We start from the raw sequence: 22,048 nt of genomic DNA on the forward strand, positions 1-22,048 counted from the left end.
GTATCAATGTAAAGGTGGGCTGAATGCAGTTAAACAAGACGCTTTTCAAACTTTTATTTGGAAACCGTTTTGAAAACCATGCGGCATCTTCCTCCCATTTAACAGTTACCTTGTGTTGCTCTGTCTAAAAACATAAAGTCGGGGCACTGCGTAGCTCAGTGGCAGAGCAGCCGCACCAGATGTGGAGGCTGTACTTCAGGCAGATGTTTCTGGTTTGATTCCTGACCTTACCTACTGCATGTCTTCCTCTCTGGTCTCTTCCTCCTGATAGGCTGCTAACGTTTTTGCTCCAAAGATTTTGTGGCCCTTGATCACTAGTGGCGCAAATAAATATCAATTAAAAAACAAAAAGACACCTGAAGGTTTGTGGCTGTATCGTGACAAAATGTTAGGATGCAAATACTTTTCAAGGCACTGTACTTTCCAACAGTAGATTGTGTTTTCTTAATGTAGCTCCACTCGTGTTTTCGTGAAAATGGCAGCTAATTTGTGGTCTTTTCTTTTTCTACCAACAAGACAATAAAAGAAAGAAAGAAAAAAAACAACAGACAGGAAGTAAATTCCCCCAGAGTTAGACTGCTTAACTTGCTGCAGAGTCATCACGCCATTCTTTAGATGTTCTCTCACTGCAAATGCAACAGAGGCGAATAACGTCACGCGGATAATAGTTTACTCATGGCTTCATTCAGAACATCTCTTCCACATCTGAGTCACAGTGAAGCAGAAAAGTGTCACATCTTACAGTAAAATCATTGATTGGAATTCAGTGTTTATTACAAGGCCCGGGAGTGGAGGAGGAAAAAAAACGAAAAAACGAAAAGGCACTTATTCGATAAAAATCAAACAAGGATACAGGCATGTGGCAAAATGCAAAAACGCTAAAACTGTTAAATTAAGCTGTTCATAAAGGCCGATTGTGTGTATAAGGCAACAAAAGGCTCTTTCTCTCTCTCTGACACGAAAGCTCAATTGTCATTTTTAAAAAGTGAATATTTTTCACATACTCGACTATTAAAGCAGGGCTGCTTTAATTGTAACAGGTTTTAATTTCTCAGAGCCTAAAAAAGGAATGCAGACCCATAAACTGCTGCAAGTCGAAGCATCTGTCACTAAAACCCACAACACAGCAGAGGTTCACAGGCTTTCTATAACCCCCCCTCCCTCCTAACGCTCCCCTCTTGTGGCATTCACCAGTATTGCAACGTGGAAATCCCGAGCGACGTCTACTGCAGTTTCTTTTCTTTTTTTATGTGCGTCTTTCAAGTTTCCAGGAGTTTTAAGATCCTGTTGCCAATCAATGGCTTTAGGAGTTTTTTTTTTTTTTTTTTAAAGAGTGCAGAGATCCCAGCTGTGGCTCTGACAATGCAAAAGTTGGAGTTGTGCATGGTGCTCGGGGTGGGGGAGAGGTGAAGGTTGTGGTCATTTTCACAGCGTCACTTCTGTCTGAGTCCAAGTGTTCATCAAAGTGAGTCATTCCGCTGAAATGTGACTCAGAGAGTTCACGCGGCCCATTGTGAGTTTACAGCCTGAAAGCCCCTCCCGGCCACTAGCTCTTCCACCAGAAACGAGATGAACAAGGCCACTCTTTGGATTGATGCTGATTGAAAACAGCACACCTGCTAAAGGAATCTGCAATAAAATATAAAAACATTTAGGATTTTTTTTGTTTGTTTGTTGTTTTTTTAAAAGTGCTCAGTGTATAATTTCTCTCCCAGAGAGATATCAGTGGCTTATAAGTAGAGTTCCCCCAGTTTCTTTTGTTGTTGTTTTTGTTTGTTTTTAAGGGAAGTCCTCGCGCCGCCGTTCCTCTTATTTGCCGACATTCTCCGCAGGATTGTACTCGGTTTCCCCCGCCGACACCTGAGAGATGCGGCGTGTGGAGCCCCACAGGCGACGGGAGAACTGTCCGGAGCGAACCTGAGAACAGGAGAGAACGGATTTGATTCACATGGGATCACCGTCATCTGAAAAACTTGGTACTCAACAAACACTCTGCGTATAATTATCCTCCCCCCGCCGCCTTTCCCATCTCGCACACTCTTGAAGTTTGGCTTCTCACCTCTTCAGGCTTCCCTGCCCCCACCACTATTAGCTTCCCGTCCTCCAGTCCCACGAGTATGTGGCTGAACTCTTTAGTGACGGACACACTCCTCACAGGAACCCTCAAGGCCAGCGGCGTTATCAGAGAATCCAGGCTGCAAAACGGGGAGATGTTAGAGCCGACTTATCTTAAAGAGTCCTTCGTGGAATTATTCAGTTAAATAGATTAAACAAAAAGTATCATAAGTAAATGACAAATTGTATTATTTAAAAAATAAGCGCTGTGTGGATGCTTTTCTTCAACAGAGAGAGCAAACTTGGTCAGCCTGATTGAGCTTCAATTATTTTGCAGATTATATTGAGCAAATATGTCACTCTTGATGTGCATGACTAGTAATTACAACTATTGACTCATGGAGACAAACCTTTCAAATGTTTTTCTAAAAAACAAATCTTTGAAAAAAACATGCAGCGTTTTACTTTCCATTTCACAATCATGTGTCGATTTTTGTCGGTTTATCATAAAATCCAAATAAAGACACACACTAATGTAATGCGACTAAATGTGAAATGGGACTTTGAGTAACTTTTGAACATAAACGACTTATTCGAAAAGCCTCCACCTGAATAAATCCCGGACGTGGAGGCCGCCCTGCGCGGTCCCCAGGATGACGTATTCGGACACCAGGTGAAGCGCGGTCATCTGCTCCTCCATGGTGAAAGACGACATCAGGCAGCCGTTCACAGAGTAAACATGAACCGAGTGCTTGCCCTGAAGGAATAAGCACCACATGAATACCAGTTGAATTGCACTGCTCTCCTTTAGTGCAGTAGTAAAAATGTATGTATTACATTATGATTTCATGTGATAGACCAGCATAAAAGAAGCACGCATTTGCAGGAGAAAGATTATACAAGGTTTGTGAAACATCTGTTAAAAAAAATATAAAAAATCTGCAAGATACATTTGTATATTTGAAGTTAGGTCTTGGATTTTTAATTCGACACCCCAACACCTGCATACCGCTGGTCTGTGTTTGTCCGTCACATAAAGTAAATACAAAACAGATCAAAGCTCGAGGTTTAATCTGTGACAAACTGCAAAAAGGCTCAAGGGGAAGTGAATACTTTTCTTTACGCACCTTCCTGTGAGAGCGTTCCTCCTGAGACGTCTGCACCACGATGTGGCCTTCCATCCCGACCTGGAGCGCAGTGATGGGGGCGCTCACGTTGCTGTCTCCGGGAGGTCGCAGAGTTCGGAGGTACTGTCCCCGTCGCACTGTGTGCACAATCACAGTCCCGTCCTGGGAAGGAAGCAAAGCAATAGGCAGAGAGGGTCAGGAAGCATGCAACAGCTGCTCACACAGATAGACCATTAAGTCTTAATAGTTTTCTGTTTATCATTTTTAATTTGGTGGCGGTATTAAGGGACGTAATGAAATAGCGGATGGTCTAGGAGAGAAAAGACTTAGGAATGCAGTGTAACCTGGTAACAGCCTTCCTCCTGATTGGGTTTCCTTCCTCCACCACATAAACCTTCTCAGACCTCAAAGATACACATTTTTGTCTAATCAGCCTTTATCTATCACTTCAAGGCTCAACTTTCTTTTCCTAATTTGGTCATTTCCCACCGTACGAAAACAAGATAGCGCACAGTCGTGAAACCAACGAGTGATGCCATGGTTACAGCACACGCCTCTTTTATACAGAGTCGTCTAGGATCGAATGAGATCAGCCAAAAACGTCGCTTTTCTACATGGGTATATGCACTGAACAGCTAATGTGTTCAATGACTCACTACTGTCGTCTGAGCTGTTGGATTCAGATGTTACTGCTCGCGGTTCTGTCAGCTGTTTGCGTCTTAAAAGGTTCAGTGGAAAAGTCTGAAAACTCCAAGCTGTTCGTCTGGAGGTCAGGGTTCCTGAAGATCTCACATCGTAACACTGCTCACTTTTCCAGAGTTCTCAGTTCTGTTTTTACTACATTTTCGAAAAAAAAACAAAAAAAACAAGTCTTTCAGGGACGAAAGGGAAGGGCGGATGGATGGATGGATGGCTTACACATGTTCTTCTTTATTTGCTTAAATCTGGAAAATATTTAAACCCAATTCCAGATTTTTTTTCATACTGCCTGGGAACGCCGATGAGCAAACGCACACAAACGTTGCATTTTATTTGTTATTTTTTTTGCATGACACCTAATCCAATTTTAACGTAAGGCTGCTTTAGTCTCTAATCGACGAGCTGAGATGACCAAAGTCATTTTATCTAAGAAGTTCAGAAACATGTGCCGACGATTCGGTTTCCTGCGGCAGCAGTTCGCACACGCAACGTGCACAGGAACATTTTCTGCTGCAGATGCTTTCCCAGAGTGAGTTACAAGGCACTGGGGAACATCCATCTGGAGAACAGAGAGTGCAGGACGGGATGTAGAAAGTACGCACCGCAACACGGTTTCTTTTTCAGCAGAGTAAGAATACCGGGAATGGCTCCTATTACAAATTGCGTATGTGTTGACATTCACGCAACATGCATCTGAGTGTGTCCTAGAAAACAGAAAGGAAGGACCACCTATGTCAGCTTTAGCTGTGTCACAGAACAACTGGCATCTTGTTTGTTAGAGACCCTCCAAGCTGCAGGAGGCGTATTGTAAATATTTAGCTCGAATAGACAAAGCTGTATTGTTAAACACTCCAGAAACCTGTTGTTGATTGAAAAAAAACCCCACAAGCAGGAAACGTATCGATGTGAAACACGGCATTAAGATTTCTAAAACGACATTTGAGTCACGGCATCTTCTCGTGCTGAGCCGTCACCATCTCTGACCTTTGACCCAGAGACAGCCATGTCCAGTTCGGTGCTGATGGCCACACAGGTCACCTCCTGGTCGTGTCCGCAGAGGATCTGCACAGGCCGAGGCGACAGGCCGCTGGAGAATCCGCCCTGCGGTACGATTAAAAACAAAACAAAAAAAAACCAGTGAATACATGTTTGACGGCTTCGCTTTCAGTGCGAGTCTGTGTGGAGGGCACAAAGATACTCACCTGCTGCAAAACCTGCCACACTATGCAGGACGTGTCCCTTGAACCAGAGATGAGGTAGATGCCACACAGGTCCAGAGCCAAGCAGGTAACGACATCTTTACGAAATACACACACAGAAAAAAAAATCACCTCATGCCAGCGAAGAAAAGAACGAAACCTTTCTCCGTGTGCTACGAGAAAAGCTCACCGATGTGCCGGCAGATCCTGCCCACCAGCTTTCCTTTGCCCAGCTGAGTGACGCGGAGGCTGCAGTCCCAGTGTCCCCCGCTGAACAGCAGGCGGCCGTCGTTGGACACCACCAGCACCTGAGCGCTGAGCTCCACTCCCGGAGAGAAAGGCCCCGCCAGGAAACGCTGAGTCCTGCAGAAACAAAGGAAAGCTTTTGACAAGAGACTCTGTTGGGATCTTAATGCAACCAGGATTCAGATTGGATGAAAGGAGAATCCATTGTTCAGAGTTCATTGAACAGGATTTGTATTTCTTTTTTTTTTTTCCCCACAATTACGACCGTGGAGGACCTCTGCCAGGCTTAGTGGGGCCGAGCTCAGGAGTCACAAGAAAGGAGCAGCCAGTTTGTTGTCTGAACCGGATCATGTTGAAGAAAATCAACTGCGCATCAGGGAGAATATAAAATGTTCCCCTTATTGTGGAGCACATCTGCGACCCACACGGCATGACAACCAGACAAAACAACAACATACAACATGCTTAAACTCACTCACTTTGGATTGGTCATTGTTGGATCTTTAGTGAAAGTGAAGTAGTTGGTGATGTTTTTGTCATATGGAAGCCAGCTGTGTGTCCCAATCAAGCCACTTGAACTTACAGTCACCTGTACAGAAGAAAGCGACTTGGCATCAGAATAATAAATTTAAAAAAAGCCTTGTAAAATGATTACTGCTGTAACCGAGCTTGGTTTGGACGTTACCAAGGTGTCTGAGCCTTGCATGATGGAGTGATTCTGATTCTTTGGTACCAGTGCTTGAACCAGAGGAAGTCCGTCACTAACCACCTGAGGCAGACGTGTAAATGAATACAGTGCGACGTTCGACTATTAAAATCAGCGGAATCGGATGAGCACACGAGTCCTCACCTCCACGAATGGCCGGAGTTTGCCGAGGTGTTCGAAGATGTTTGCCGGCAGAGTGTCCAGGCGGGCCTGCCGCCGAGATGCATTCTGGGCCGTCATTCGAGGAGGGTGAGGCTCCTGATCGGAGACAAAGATTGCAGAGAAACGCTGTCATTTTCTGATGCAGAGTTGCAGACGGATGCACTCCTAAAGCTGAAGTGATTCAAATCGCTAAAAGAGCTGAAATTCGGATCTTTTTAAAAACCTGCAGAAGAATTACACCTGAAGGACGTTAATTTGGTTGGTTGAACCAATATGACTGGACTGTTAGGCTAAATGATGCAAGAATGCTCAGCCATTATTAATTTGTAGATTAGGATAGATTATATAAAAAAAAAGTTAACTAGCGCCTCGAAAAAGGGACATTTTCCATTTTCTCTTTCACTCAGTGTACCTTAAGCAGCTGACAGGGAGTCTGTCCAAAGTTGCTGATCATTCCTTCGAAGGCTTTTCGATCCGTTTCATTGGAAATGGCGTCCAGATCGACGGCACCTGCAACAGCCAATAAGACAAATATTAACCTTTTCCCAGAGAAAAGTGAGACATTTAGGGGTCAGATACAACTTTTTCATAAGTTTATGTAAAGCAATTCAGACAAGAAGTCTTAAAATAAATCAATATGTAAAATCTTTATCATTATTGTTACTATTATTATTTTTATTGTTATTTCAGAGATACATGTATGTGTATTTACTCTACAAAAAGATTAAAAAACAAGCAATTCAAAATGTATCTTGATCTTCAAAAGTAAAAAAAAAAAAAAAAAAAAAAAAAAAAAAAAAGCTACCCGCCTAAACAGTCAAGAGATGCAATTTAAAAGCTTAAAGCAACTCAAACCAAACCCAGCTTTATATCATGGAGTCATGGCTGGAGATCTAAAAATCGCTGGGATATCAAAACAAATATTTACACAAAAGGCACTTTACACATGTTTAGAGTGTAAAAGGAAACAAAAACATGGTTAAAGTTACATTTCAGTCTGAAAACCGGACACATAACAAAAACCCCTCAGAGTCAAAGCGTTCTCATAAAAGGTCATATAAACATGTTAGCAAAAGATCAGTGGTGTCATAAAATTTTGGATGAAAGTGGAATATAGTTCAAGGCCAACTGAATATTTCTCTGGTTTTAAGTTTAATGACGACAAAACAAACAGATTTTCCTTTTGATGTTTCTGCATTGTTACCGTTTGCCTGCTGAAATTGACAAAGCACTACCACACAACTCATTTTTTCCCTTAGCCATTTTTTTTTCAAAATTTCCCCATAAGTCCCAACGGGAAGCAAACGAACACAACAAAGAGTTAAACTGAATAGCCGCCAACACGAGCAAATTAGTCCTTTATTCACTTTGTTTGTTTAGCTCATAGTTTTCCGTTGTGAACCTAAATAAGCTCCTTCAGGCACACAGAAACAACTAAATGTGCGCAAAAGAATAGGAACGATTACCCTTTGCAGATTCAGGAAAAACACACTTCACATGTTTTCCTTTCCACTTAGCAAGGATCACCACAAAAACACAGCAGTTTGTTCATTTGTTTCCTCACAAAAGTCCTGATTGCAGCCTTACCCTCATAAGTGCAGTAGTAGAAAACATTGAGCGCTTTCACCGCCTCCTCTCCTCTCTGCTTGCATCCAAAGATGAGGTCGATCCACTCGTGGAGGTGGGAGGACACGTGTTCGGACTCCTGCAATGTTAAGAGTCGCTTTCACGCTGTAATTCTGGCGGCAGATGCATGACTGAGTTTTATGGCTCTGTGTGTTGCCGGCGACTCACCAGGGCTTTCATGTGTTTCCTGATAAAGTCTTCCCTTGATGTCGCCCAGGGAGGCAGCAACACATCTGCCACCAGGTCCTGAGACAACTGCAAGCGGCCCAAGTCGAAGCCTAGCAAAGAATTTAAACGGATTAACTTCCACGCCGCAGCGGACGTCCCCGAACGGCGCAGGGTTTTGCCGCTGCTCACCGTTCATGTTCTGCAGGAACTCCGGGAAGTAGAAGAACTCCGGGATGAGCTCTTTGACGTCGGCCGGGCTCTCCATGCGAGCCTGCCAGGCCGCCGCCACCGAGTGGAACTGTCTGTCTGCGACGTCGAACCTGAACGACGGGGCGACACGTGACGCCGTGAGAACGGAGAACGCGCTATTGAGCTAGGAGATATCACACGGCAGGGCCGCAGTCCTCACCTGCCGCTCTGCAGCTGGATATGCAGGGTGGTGAACGGCTCCATGCGGATCATGTAGTGCATGACTCCTGCTGCGTTAGAGTAGTGTGTGCCATAGTGGAATTTCTCGGTGGTGCCTGATGGGTCTTCAAAGCTCTCGTACCTGAAAAAAAAAAATATTTGTTGGGCTTTATTAGCAAAAAAAAAAAAAAAACAGGAAAGAGGATAAAATTGTGCACAATTTTGTTATTGGAAATTCATTAAAGTAAGGCTGAAATTATCATGAACTGATTATTGAAATAATTTAGTAATCGGTTAATGGTTCACCGGAGTATACATGCTCATAAAAAGACTGTTTGATGGGAGAACAACAGGCTCAGAGCAGTAATTAAAACTAAATTGTACAAAAAAATATATCAACAGTTTGCAATTAAGATAAAAGAAAACCTTTTTTTTTCTGTAAATCTGTTTCATCCAAAACTCATTAAGTGGCTGTTTTAGTTTCATCTGGTTCAAATTCTATTTAAAAAAATCCTTTTGCTGTCCAATTATTAATTATTAAAACATAATCAACACATTAGTCCTACACTGTATTGATGTTAAATCACCAGAAAGGGCATTCTTAGGAACGCTGTGTTACTGAATCTCAGTCAATAAAATGTTTATTTTCTTGTTTTTAAAAGGAATTTGTTTATTTTCATCTTTTAGTGTGTTTAAAATATTGTATAAAAAAAGGTTTAAATAAAAAAATCTGCAGAATGTGCCGATTCCTCCCCCGCCCCTGATTAATCATCAGAATAATCGATGACTAAAATAATCATTAATTGCATTTTTTTTTTGCATTATCAGAGCTCCTTACTTTTCTTTGACGTTCTGCGCGTGACGTGGGTTGACCACACCTATAGGCTTAGACAGATCTCTGAAGACTGAGGGGTCCTCCAGATCCAGATGAGAGGAAGTGTAGTCACACAGAACCCAGGGGAACTGAGGAGAAACAACCAACACAGACGTCTTGCTTAGACTCCAATTGCGACACCGGAAAAACAGAAAGTGCTTCAGGTTTGCCGCAGAACGCACCACGGGGTACTGGGACAGGTCGTTGTACGTGCGCCCGGCGATGGTGTTCAGCTGCATCAGGTACTCAAAGTTTGAGATTTCTCTGTACACCCATTTCTGTTCAATTCAAGATGACGTCACGTTAAGGCGGGAAACATTGGGACCGTTTAGCGGCGAATGAATAAAATACACGTGGAAAACGTGATGTAAATAAAACACCTGAGTGAGGCCTGACGCTTTCAGCAGCTCCTGAGGGGAACGGGAGCCGAAGTAGAACAGGTTTGGAGGCCGCAGTCCGAGAATCCTTGAGTACACTTTGTTTCGTACCTGCACGGTGAGAAATGTATCAATTTAGAGCTTCTAATGCTTATTTAACATCGTAATATACTTTGGATAATAAACAAGAACCTCCATATTTATAAGTTAACAAGTGTCTATGGTTTTAAGACCCATATTGTCACTGAAAACTGAAAGTGTGTTGGTAGAATAGATTCAAGATGAAAATCCTGACTCCTGACTGCAAGACGGATTTACAACCCTCTACCTAAAGACTTAATTTATGACAGTTTCATGGCAGCTAATCTTCTAAAACTTAATTAAAACCAGTTTTAACTCAGAGAAAAGTTGCAACAATCCTTGGATTTTATGAATTAAAGCCTGTGAGATGAGTCTCCTAGAAAGAATAACCACAAACACAGCAGCAGCAGCAACGTGTGCGCTCCAATTAGGAAAAAGCTGTGATCACTTTAAAGTGAATCTCAGAACATAAACGCTGAAAATTATTCTATTTGTCTTTACAAAAAGGCTTTAGAAACTTTATGTTCATGCAGAAAGACAGCAAGATGAAATTTAAACCTGAGAATTTGTTGCTGCGAGGCAACAACGCTGTCGACTTAACTCTGCACTGCCTTAAAAGACATGACAGATGATAAATGCAAGAGATAGTTTGCAATTGCAATACTGCACGTGTCAACATTGTGAATTGCAATTTATTATCGTTCTAAATAAAGACTATTAGGAAAAGTTTTCATTGTTACTTTAACAAGAAGAAGCTTCTGTTTTTAAACTACATTCTTAAATTTGACATGTACAAGACCTTCTTTCTGAAGTTGATGAAGTAATGGGCCTGGTCAATGAAGAAAAGCTCCAGCGCCGACCGTCGCAGGTTGTATCTCCTCAAATGGACCTCCCGAAGCTGAGACAGAGGTCTCTTGAAATCGAACCCGATTCCTGCGGGACAAGGGAGGCAAACTTATGGCTCACCCGAGACAGAAACCTTTGAAGAACCATAACACAGAGAGGTGTAACTTTCAGAGGTACGCATTTCTTACCCTCCTCGGTCTCTTCTTTCTCGCTGCTGCCGTCGTAGAAGTACAGATGATGTGTGGTGACCTCCAGCCGACCCGGCACCACAGCCACGATGGTGATGAGCTCACAGTCTTCAGACAGAACCAGCTTCTCTTTCTGATTCTCGTCTTCTCCTTCCCCTCTGAAACTCAGCGATGAAGGAATCATGTTTAATCTCCTCTAGATTTTTTGTGCTTTTTTGAATTACACACACACACACAAGAGGCTGACACTCTTGGTTTGAGAAGTTTAGACTTACTTGTTATCCAAAAAGACAAAGTCCTCTTCTTCCAAGTGGTCATCTTCCATGTCACTTACTTTTGCTTCCTTGGCAACAGCCAATGGGATCGGATCAGAGCTGCGAGGGCTTTCAGCTCCTGATGAGCACAACATGACTTTTTTTTAACAGTTTGCAAAAAGCTAAAAAAATATATATATATTTTGATGATAAATAAGCTGCCGTCGTACCCATGTTGTCCCTCAGGGCGCTGGCCTCACAATGGGAGTCGTAGTTGTAGTTGGGCACAAGTTTGAGTCGCATCTTTGAATACGTTTCAGCAGCGGACAGTTTCCATTTCACCTCTGGCGGAACTCTGACGTCAAGCGTGAGACAAACAAAACTCAGAGCAATCTGACTTGCAAAGGGAGAACAACGGACCGAGACGCGAGATGCGGTGGTACCTGTTGGCCCACGGCCCCCGCTCACAGCTGAACAGCCTGCGGAGAGCTCTCCAGTGCTGCCACACCACCCCCTGCTGGCTGGCGTTCTGCTTCTGCCACATCACGTATCTGTTGCTCTCGCTGCGAACTCGCTTCATGCAGGGGTCAATTATCACCTCCTGTTTGCACAGAGAGACGTGTTAGCTAAAAAAAAAGCAGAGGTCTTATGGGGAAGATGGTGGAGTGTGTGGACATATGGCATTTTGTCATGTTGCACCTATGGTTTTTTTAATGCATTTTATTTCAGTTTTATAGGATAGATCAACGCAAAGGAGCACATGTTTGAAAATACAACATGGTTTTCAATTTTTTTTTTGAGCTGTCTACCAGCTTTGCACGTCTAGAGATTTTTTTCTTTCCCCTCATTTTGTTTTGAACATCGATTTTTAAAAGTTTTGCCCCAAATTGTTCATTTGATTTAGGTCTGGACTTTGACTGGACCAGTCTAAAACTGGTCTGATCTAAACCATTCCCTTGTAGCTTTGGTTGCATCTTTAGGCTGTGGGATCTTCACAACTGTTTTTATACTAATACTTAATAACAGACAGATTGAAAACATTTATAGCTAAATATATAAAAAAAGGAGGCTGGACAGATATGGATAGCAAAACTTTTGATGTTGCTGCTGCTGTGTGTTTTAATGTAATTAAAAAAAGAAAATATAGTTATGCATTTCTTTGTATTTGTCGATCTTGTAAACATCCCGAAACCCGCCCCCTCCCAAAAAAAAAACAAATTGAAGTTTGTTATTGCAATAAAGAAAAACATTTTTTAAAGCTGTTGAATATTTTTGCATCAAACTGTAAAAGCACAGTACCTGAAACTTTGACTTGCTGTCAGATCTGTCCTTTTCCCGTTTAAATGCTGTGCTCATTAGGTCATCAAAGCAGGAGTTCCAGAAATTGGACATGATATCATGACTACGCCCAAATGTGTCCAGTTCGTACTGCTCCATGGTGGGCAGAACCTGGAAAACGGACAGAAAACCAACAAACCATGAATAATAGCCTGCAATCACTATCACCTTTAACTTATTATTGACCTCAATATATGTGATAATACATGTGATAGCCAAAAAGTGATGCTAAGCTACCGAGGTCCAGTTGCAGTTAATAGAAACACACACATATGTCTAAAACAAACACAGCATCTACATAAATAAATCCTGAGAGGACAGTTTATATTCTCTCGCTGCATTTTTAAAAGTTGTTTTAAACATTTACAGCAGCCAAAGTTCTGCCACAGAGCGAAACGTGCTGGAAGATCCGAACACTGAGGAAAACTAAACAGAACGGATTTATGGGCTGGCGATGTCACACAGAGCCGTGATGGATCTGAGCTCGAGCGGAGCGGAGTATGTCTGTTTGGCAGCGGCTTGTCTTGGGTTCGAGCGTAAACCGCTCCATAACTAACGCACTCTGAAGGAAAGTTTAAGGAATGTGATGTAAAGCAGCAAAAGCCTTTTAAAAATGCTAAACTTTGCAGTAAATATCTCAGGAGGAATCTGGGGGGTAGCAGGTCAGACAGAATACAGGATTAGTAAAATATGTTATGTGTGCAGGAAGTTGACAAAGAACAGAGTTTGAAGTGTCTGAAAGACAGAGGAGCAGACTCCCTTGACTCCCTAAACACAAAGATAAATATCAGCCTTTTTTTTTTTTTTTTAATACACAAAGTCCATCCAGACACAAACCTTCTGCTGGTAAAAGCTCTGCCACTCCAGCGCGTTACAGTAAGCCTTCAGGTCCTCGGCGAAGGTGGTGCTCCCGTTGGTGATGGGCAAGTTGGGCAAGTGGTCCTGGAGGGTGATGGGGTCTGCGTGCTGGGCCAGCAGAGTCCTCATGATGGGCACCAGCTGGGAGAAAGTCTCAGAGCAACTGACGTTTGAGTCTTCCGTTACGCCTTCTGGCCACAAGGGGGCGCCAAGCTTTCCCAGCAAGAAGCAGACCTCCTCCCAGCTCAGACACAGAACAGTCTGCAGGAGACTGTGGAGCTTCAAATAGGCCATCTCACACACCTGATGGTGAGCAAAGACACGTTCAGTCAAATTCAAACTACACATGTGAAACGATGTAGATTTTTTATTTACTTTAGTAAACTATAAATGTGATAAACACTGTTTAATAACTACTAAAAAAAAGAGAAGAATTTTAGCAAAGTTAAAAATATGTACAAAATTCTGAGTAATTATAACAAAAGAAAAATCACAAATATATGGTGCATCAAAGTAAAAAAAAAAATTATATACCGCCAGCGAATTCAACAATAAATAAAAAATAAACAGTTAGGAGAAATCCAACAAAATTAAACAATTTTCCTTTTCCTGTTTTCTTTGCATCTCATACGCTGACACGTTCTCACCTCAGAGGGCTACACTATAAATCAAAGCACGGTTTCTTTGTGTCAGCTGCCTCAGCCGAAGCAATACAAGCTTCAATTTGAGACAAAGAACTCCTTCAATCATTCTTTGTTAACTCTGGTTTACCTTTCAAGCTTTGAACATAAAAAAAAACAAAACAAAACAAAAAAAACGTCTTGAATGAATAATTTATCAGCGCATCTGCAGCAAATACAGCCATCTCCCTGACCTTTCATTCAGGAAAAACTGGTTGCTCGAATGAAGAGGTGAAAAGAATCTAAAATTAAACAACTGCTGCGATTCAAACAGGAACGGTGGCAGAAATCAACAGTGTCACTCGTGACATTAACAACTGTCATTTCAGCTACAACTCCATTAATAATAAGGCCCCAATATGCAAACAATAAACCACTGACTGGGTGTGACTAGATTTAATTGCTGTGATATAATCTGTATCAATGTTCACTTATGCTAATTTATTTTCTCATTTCTTTTATTTCCAGTATAAACAGGTTAAACTAGATTAAGATGCACAAATTTGGAAGCTATGATTTTAGGCCAAAAAGGACAACGATATTCCTCTACGCCTTAGGCAGTTTTAGCAACCTTTTAAAAGTTGTAGTATTTAAATGCAACAAAACAAATTAAGCTTGACTGGCAAAATACGGCTAAGAAAAGATAACTAGAAGAATAAATATTATATTAATGTCTGAGACCTGCTTTGCAAAATGTATGCACCAACCACATACTCGGAGAACGGAGTCTGCCAATTTTTCTTGATCAGCCCTGATTGGTGATACTCAGGCTAAATATAATACTAACAAAATATTGATACTTTTTCCATCTCAAAATGCATCAAAGCGAAGGTCTACCCATTATTTTTCATCTATAAATGTGTCAGCCAACAGCATGCCCTTTGATATCCTTTTATGAGTAGAAAAAACTGAGTATAAAATATTTCCTTGGAATTCCTTCTTCTTCTTTCTATCCTAAATTACTGCCTCTATAAATAAGCCTGCAGAAGATTTTCCCCCACAGCAATGTGTCAGAATAACCAGACAGAAAAAAACCCATATAAGTCAGTCATAATTAAATAAAAATGCAGTGTTTTGGTAACCAAAGATAAGGAATCGTTTTACTCGTGGCATTAAATTTTAACATTAGGAGTTTTCTACAGAGCAAATATAAAATTGATTTCTGAGCAGAAGTTAAAATCGATCCCTTGAAGGTCCTAAATGCTGAACTTAAAACATCACACAAACAAATGTACTTCCTGTCAGCGTACTTTGAATGGATATTATAAGCACCGTTTCTCTCCTCACACTCCTCCATAAGACACTCAGCCGTGAGATAAAGCAGCTTATAGATGAGCAGAGCAGCAGCATATGTTGGAAACCCAATGGCCAATTTAATTTACACACTCCTATAAGAGCAGATGTCATAACTCAGAGGGGAACTCCCCTTTCATGCTCAGCACTCCCTAACAGGAATGACTGCAATGTCTTTTGCAAAGTGCGCCCTTACAAGGCTTGGTATTCAAACGGTCTCTTTATCTGAGCTCACTTATCAAGTTAAATAAGTTCCCTCGGACATTTTTCCACAGTATCTTCTGCCGATATCGATCTCGGAGGAGCTTAGGTTGCGAAAGTAGAGACGTTTTAGCGTTAGCGGGCTCCGCAGGTGGGATTGTGGGTGCAGCTGACCTGCGAGTTCTGCTGGTGGATGTATCCGGTGATGATACGCAGGCCGATCTGGGCCATCTCCTTCAGCTCTGTGTTTCCTGGGCTGCCGGGGGTGCTGTGCCAGGCCTGCAACCTGTCCAGCAGGTTCACCACCCCTTCAAAGATCTGCAGCAAAACAACAGCTGTCAACAGAAAGACTCGGGGCAAAAAGAAAAAGAAAAAAAAAAAAAAGGCCAGACCTGTTTCCACACCTTGCAGTAAACCTTAACTACACCCCGAGCTGCATTTAAAAGTCAAACTTGACTCTCTTGGCCTTTCTGTAGCACAAACAGTGGCATTTGACCTTTGTTTAACAGTGGCAACACCCAAAGGCTTCTCGTTTGTTATGCTTTGTATTTACTGCTTTAGTCTAGGAAGAATAGAAACGATTTACTTAAATATGATTACAAAAATGAACCCACAACGTTGATTCATTTTTATTTTACTAAAACAGAATAATTAACTTTCTGAGAGAGTTAAATCTAATTTCATATTCAGTTCTAAGTTAACCTGAGTGAGAACAATTTACATTTTGACTTAATTTATTAGGGGAAAACTCACCTAACCAAACCAACCTGCCCAGTAAATTACCCCTATGCCCAATAACTGGCTGAGCAGCTAATGGTGGCAACAACTGCAACCAAGAATTTACAATAAGTCTTCACAATTTAACATTACTGGAGGCAATTATATTTTCACATAATGCCAAACTTGATTTTTGTCTCTTGATAAATAAACATTTGAAAACTGTGTTTTCAAATGTTTATTTCAAATGACATTAAATATGGTTACAGAAAATTTAAGTTTGACAAAAAAAAAAAAAGCAAAAAGATCTTTTAGATAGCAAATAGTTATTTCACTCATGTTTCAGAACACAACATAGTTAGAATTGGCCTCATTTAAAATCCCCATTTAAGTTAACTTGATCTTTATCGATCACTATCTTTGTGAGTCAAGATCTATTTATTAAAAGCCATACGGATCGAAGAAATCATTTGTAAATTTGGCATCACTATTTAAACTTTCTTCTACATTTTACTGCATTCAAGTAGATCATCAAAGTCTGAAAATGAATCCCAAACAACTTCACTTGCAAATCGTGGTGAAAATGTTCACACCGTTATTATTTCAGACTTTTAGTTGACCCTTTCAATATCTTAGATTAATTGATTGCAGATACTGGCAGCTCTTTGAGAACAGAAAATGTCTCCTTTTGTCAAGTTATATTCAGCTATCAAAATATTAATTTGTTCGTCTATCAATTTATAGTAAAACATTGCATCTCTAGATAACATAGCAATAAGATTTTTCCACACACTATAAATCTGACATCAGGTTTAGGTGACACCAGGTACTCTTTGCTTTCTGATGTCAAGACAGCGATCAGGTGAAACCAATGGAGACCTGAACATAAGCTACCTTCTCACTCCAAAGCGTTCGGTTGTCTGTTCCCTCGGCAAACAGGAAGTCCTGCAGCAGCCGGAGGAGCCGCACCAGACTGGGGCAGAAGGGCAGAGACACTCCCTGTGCGTCCCTCAGGTCCGACAAGGACGACTCCAGCATCATTTCCAGAAGACTGTCATGTGCAACGACGGAAATACGTTTAACGTAGCATTGTCTAGCATTGTGCCGTTTATGAGAGCCGGATCTCCAGTTAAAATCTGCGTAACACACCTGCGTTTGATTTCATCAGGAGGGCGAACCAGCTGGCAGGAGGAGCCCAGCTTGGTGAGAACAGAAAACACCTGTCCCCTCTCCCTCCACACTGCGTCCCCGGACCCCTCGGCCCCACTCCCGCTCCACAGCACGGAGAAGACGATGTTGGTCAGCAGGTTGCACAGCTCCTCCTCGGGGGTCTGCTGAAGTAAAAACAAGACGCGTGTGAAAATGAAGAGCTGGTTTACGGAGCCTCTTCCACACGCCGTCGCTTTACAGATCATCGCAGTTTTACTGGGATTTTTGTGAGAGACCATCAAAAAGTAAAGGGTGGAGTTTCTTACTAGTAAAAAAGATAAGAACAATGTGGCATGTCTTAATATTCACCGATACATCTAAATAAAATCCAGTGCGACCAATTGACTAATGGTTAGCGAGGAAAACACTAGACCTATAGATAGATGAAGGTATTGAGAAGTTTCAATGTTAGGATATAAAACATTATTCAAAGCATCTACAGCTCATGTAATAACACCTGCTGGACAGCCATGGCACGCCATAAATATGGCCAGATGACACAAAATGCTAGGTTTGGAAGAAAACTAAACGAAACATCAACCTGGCCTAAACTCAGCCTCACCACAATGAAACATGGTGATCATATATACAACTGACAGGAAAGGTAGTCAGAGTTGGTAGAAAGAAAGAAAGAAAGATGAAGCTAAATGCAGTCCTAGAAAAGGCTGTGAAATGTTCAGTCTTCTGATGTGTGAAACAGAGAGAATCACAAACAGCAAAGTTTGCATCACAAACTGAAGTGAATGACCTTTGTTCAAGCAGCCTTAATACAAATCCATGGCACGTTTTTCAGCTCAGGAGTGAAAAATCCCTGGATATCATGAAAACCTTCACAATCGGGCACAATCCTCTGCTGGTCGTTCGTATGAACTAAAATCTGAGTGGACGAAGGAGCTATACCTGAGGATTGGACGTGTTGGAGATGGTGTCTCCAGTAGGAGGATCTGTCCCATAGCTGGTGTCGTCCAGTACATTAGACAAACTGGAGCTCTTCCTCGGCCTTAGCGGTGGGAATGGTTTGCAGTGCTCCAGAGGAGACGGCGTGTTGGTCAGACTTCCTGCCGGGGTGTGTGTGCCAGTGTCCCCCATGCCTCCCAACTCCAAATCAAAGGGAGATGTGCCGAACGGGGAGAGCGGCTGGTAGTCTCTTCCCTCGTCGTCCGGCCGAGGCGACACGATGTCGACCGGATTGGAGGCGGAGGAGGAGTGGCTCCCCTGATCCACCGAATCAAACGACTTAAAATGAAGCGAGCCGCCGTAGTTCTTCAGCTGGCCTCCTCCTCCTCCACTGGGCGGCGACTGGGATAAGTCAGAAAACCCCTCGGAGACGTCCCGGGGACCACATTCGTCGTCCTCCTCCTCGTCGTCGATGTCCCTCGAGTTGCGGTAGTTTATGTAGATGTCGGTGCGCGAGTCCTCTACGACCACAGACTGCTCTCGGCGCAGCGGTGGCCGGTAGCTCGGCGCGAAGGAGGCGTGGTTGCCAGAGTCTGTGATGCTCACGGCGTGGGTTTCCAAGGACTCCTTTACGTAGAGTTTGGTCAGAACATCCTGCCAGCCCGGCTGCTTGGCAAGCTGCTTCACGTAATCCTCGTTGGAGTAGATCAGATGAAAGAGCTGCAGGGGATTTAAACAAAACACAGAGACATCTTAGATTTGCTTATGATGAAAATATGCAGACGTGAGGAGACCGACCTTGCGACAGACGTCCAGTCGGACGGTGAGCTCAGCTCGATGCGACAGACAGACCACAGCCAGCAGGTCTCTGAAATTAGGACTGGCATCTGTAGCAAACAGTAAAGCGTGTTTATAAATTAATTAATTAAGTTGAAGGTATTTGAATAATATGAGCAGCAAATAACATTCTTTTCATTTCTCTAGAACATTTCCAATTTTTAATAAATGGCATAGAAGATGAAAACCACTTTTTAAAGACATTTTTTAAATAAAAATAAATATATTTCTAAGTAACTGCTAGGCACTTTAAAGGAACAGCAAGAATAGAAAGTTAAAGTAAAAAGCTATTACTAATTGAAACTATCTGCAATTGTAGCCGTCAGAGGGTTTCATAAATATAGGCATATTTATTTTTCACGACTACAACTTATCCGAGACTGTAAGTTACAGATAAAAGTGAACTTCTGCTTTTGGTGCATGCTGGGACCCCAACGTAAAATAAATGCAGCTAAATATATTGTGTAGCACTGATAAGTTATTCTCAAGAGACTGAGGGAACTTCCTGTCAGTGAGGATCGGCTTCAGCTGTGGGAAGTTGGGTTTCTTTATCTGAACTCCTCATTTCATTTCTGCTGAAATGTCGTAGTGGAATACATTTTGTGTCGATGCCTCCTGTGTTATAAGTCATTACAGATGTTTTAACATAGATTCAAGGAATGACAGACCCACTACCGTGTTTCATTGAATAAGATTTTTTCTGTTAGGAAGAATCTTTCTGTCCAATATATCCTGCTAATTATCTACAAAATGTTTAGCTTAGTGTCCAGATTTTTGACCTCTCCAGGTGTTCATTAACAAAAAGGAAACGAATTCCAGTGGTGTTCCCTGGAGAGCGTTGGCTCAGTTATTTTTCACACCAAGCTGAATTTCCTTGACTTACCATCAATAAGGGCAAAAAGTTACTTGAAACAATTCGCAGAAAATCAAATGAACTGACACCAAACAAGAGCCTCAGCCTCTGTAATCTGTCCTAAAGCTGCGAAACTAATAAATAAACAAAGCGTTTGTCTTACCCGTAGCAAGGACCTGCTCATATAAACAGCGTACAGTTATCATGGACACAGGCATATCTTCAAGAAAGCAAACCAGGCCGAGATAACCAAAATCCTTCAGCTTGATTCGTTGCTTGTTGCGCTCCGACACTTTCTCACTCTTGAGGATTTTGTACAAAACCTGCAACGACACAAGCGTTTCGGTTTATGAAGAGGTGCATCTCAGTAAGTTTAAGTGAATTTAATCCAGTAACTCAGTTCAAGAGGTGGATTTATTACACAGAGTGGAAAACCCAGAATTCATTACTACTTAAGATCAATTGAAAAAGGATTTGTTTGCAGGTTAAACAAAGAATGTATCTATGTTCTATGCAGTGTCTGCACTCATTACTTTGTCTATTTACACGACTTAACAGCATTTCATGGAAAGTTAAAGGAAGAAATTCGACCGCTGAAGCTTTTATCTTTAATATGTCTCTTATGATGGCACTTTTTCCTTCCACTCAATTATTTGTATGAAAAATGTTGAGAAGCCTTTTCATTTTTCAATCTGTATATAATGATTACGTCTTAAATTGATTTATCGAAATAAATGAACTTTTCAATTCTGTTCTAATTTGTTGAGATACAACTCTACTTAAAAACCAGTTCTTGCTATTAATATGTTATTTTTTCATCAGTTGTTCTCACCCTGAACACCCGCTCTCTGGCCTCGTCCCCAAAGTTGGCTGTGAGCAGCAGGCTGTACAGCTGCTCCACGCCCCACTCCAGCAGCGCTGCCTGCACCTGCTCCCGAGGAGGGCTGCTCCTCAGCAGCTCGTACAGCACATCCAAGGCCTTCACCACCTGACAGACAGGGAGAGCGGCTGACAAATTACAAAGAAATGCGGACGGGCGCTGGGTTAAGCTGTGTAAAAGCAGTATGAAATAAAAGATGAGCACAAAAAACAAAAGTAGAAGCCAAAGAAACAAAAAGCTGGAATGAAAGATGAATGTTTAGCTGGAAACCGGGAGTAAATCATCCCGGTGAAAAGGTCAAAAGATTGCAATATCAAACTGCTGGAAGAAAAACAAGCAATAAAACATTTCAGTATTACCTGCTGCTCCTCTCCCACAGTCAGGACGTAGGCGAGGACGCTGTGAAGCTCCTCTTGTGTCGGAGACTTGAGGAACTCTTTCAGCAGCGAAAACAGAGACGTCTGAATCGTCTGTTTCTCATCAGACAGAGGGCTGCCGTCCTGCTCCAACCTGCAACCAAACGGATGAGTGAAGAGACTCTGATATTAGGCTTATGAATGGAGATGAAAGACATGACTGAACTGAGCTGAAACAGGATATATGCGTTTTGCTCACCCGTAGTATGTCCGAATAGTATCCAGAATGTACTGGACCCCGTACTTCCTCTTCATGCGCTGCTTGCTTTTGTTTATCACAGATGACAGGTATTGGACATGTGCTTTCAGAAGAGAGAAAAGACACACAGTCATCCCTCTGGCTGACATTTAGAAATGTCAAATCACGACGTAAGGTCGCATTGAGACAGAGTTGTCACGTAAAGGTTATCGAAGTAATGCACCCTCAATCGTGACCCAACAGCCTGAACTCGAGAATTTAAAGTATTCTTCACCCACCCCTTTTCTGCTCCCCTGACTCTTACCCTCATTCCTGCTGTGTCAATACAGACAGCTTTGGCTGACACGCAAAGCCTCACAGGTTTTATTCAGCAAGAAGGAGTGTGGGCCACTGCTGCCTTACCCAAACAAACGGCAAAATGGCTTCTGGTCCAGATGCGGAAGTTAAACAGCAGGTGCTGGTAGAGAAGCTGCAGCAGCTGGCTGTTCCCTTCGTTAAAAACCTGCTCCATCAGAAGCTGACATGCCATGAGGACGTTCATGTCCATCATAGTGCCTGGAGCCTGCAGCAGAAAGAGAGATACCAGGTTTTAACTCAGTCAGTTCACGACTATGCTCATTTTAACTCTGTGGGGTGTACGTTGTTTTATTTCAT

The 22,048-nt window shown here is 42.2% G+C and overlaps 1 protein-coding gene across 5 annotated transcripts in view; it reads right to left on the reverse strand.

Moving 5' to 3' along the window:
• Positions 1-653: 653 nt before the first annotated feature.
• The window catches only part of nbeal2 (neurobeachin-like 2), a 43,587-nt gene continuing 22,192 nt past the window's right edge, over positions 654-22,048 (reverse strand). For 4 of the 5 annotated variants that reach the window (XM_081597548.1, XM_008432570.3, XM_008432568.3 and 1 more), the window contains 35 exons: positions 21,797-21,956; positions 21,395-21,497; positions 21,139-21,289; positions 20,732-20,887; positions 20,063-20,222; positions 19,008-19,096; positions 18,213-18,929; positions 17,253-17,437; positions 16,998-17,154; positions 15,561-15,704; positions 13,192-13,515; positions 12,316-12,465; positions 11,460-11,617; positions 11,247-11,371; positions 11,038-11,155; positions 10,763-10,920; positions 10,528-10,661; positions 9,651-9,758; positions 9,453-9,548; positions 9,235-9,359; positions 8,398-8,538; positions 8,178-8,308; positions 7,989-8,098; positions 7,782-7,899; positions 6,607-6,704; positions 6,177-6,290; positions 6,012-6,095; positions 5,806-5,915; positions 5,271-5,443; positions 5,084-5,178; positions 4,866-4,982; positions 3,183-3,344; positions 2,664-2,812; positions 2,060-2,195; positions 654-1,917 (listed from right to left, as the gene is read on the reverse strand). In XM_081597548.1, coding sequence (XP_081453674.1) covers positions 1,810-1,917; positions 2,060-2,195; positions 2,664-2,812; positions 3,183-3,344; positions 4,866-4,982; positions 5,084-5,178; positions 5,271-5,443; positions 5,806-5,915; positions 6,012-6,095; positions 6,177-6,290; positions 6,607-6,704; positions 7,782-7,899; positions 7,989-8,098; positions 8,178-8,308; positions 8,398-8,538; positions 9,235-9,359; positions 9,453-9,548; positions 9,651-9,758; positions 10,528-10,661; positions 10,763-10,920; positions 11,038-11,155; positions 11,247-11,371; positions 11,460-11,617; positions 12,316-12,465; positions 13,192-13,515; positions 15,561-15,704; positions 16,998-17,154; positions 17,253-17,437; positions 18,213-18,929; positions 19,008-19,096; positions 20,063-20,222; positions 20,732-20,887; positions 21,139-21,289; positions 21,395-21,497; positions 21,797-21,956 — 5,364 coding nt within the window. In that variant the 3' untranslated portion in view covers positions 654-1,809. The remainder of the gene's footprint in view (positions 1,918-2,059; positions 2,196-2,663; positions 2,813-3,182; positions 3,345-4,865; positions 4,983-5,083; positions 5,179-5,270; positions 5,444-5,805; positions 5,916-6,011; positions 6,096-6,176; positions 6,291-6,606; positions 6,705-7,781; positions 7,900-7,988; positions 8,099-8,177; positions 8,309-8,397; positions 8,539-9,234; positions 9,360-9,452; positions 9,549-9,650; positions 9,759-10,527; positions 10,662-10,762; positions 10,921-11,037; positions 11,156-11,246; positions 11,372-11,459; positions 11,618-12,315; positions 12,466-13,191; positions 13,516-15,560; positions 15,705-16,997; positions 17,155-17,252; positions 17,438-18,212; positions 18,930-19,007; positions 19,097-20,062; positions 20,223-20,731; positions 20,888-21,138; positions 21,290-21,394; positions 21,498-21,796; positions 21,957-22,048) is intronic. The other variant, XM_008432567.3, reaches the window with a different exon arrangement.

The sequence above is a fragment of the Poecilia reticulata genome, chromosome 16 (genome assembly GCF_904066995.2).
Source record: "Poecilia reticulata chromosome 16, P_reticulata-male-v2, whole genome shotgun sequence".
Classification (NCBI taxonomy): domain Eukaryota; kingdom Metazoa; phylum Chordata; class Actinopteri; order Cyprinodontiformes; family Poeciliidae; genus Poecilia; species Poecilia reticulata.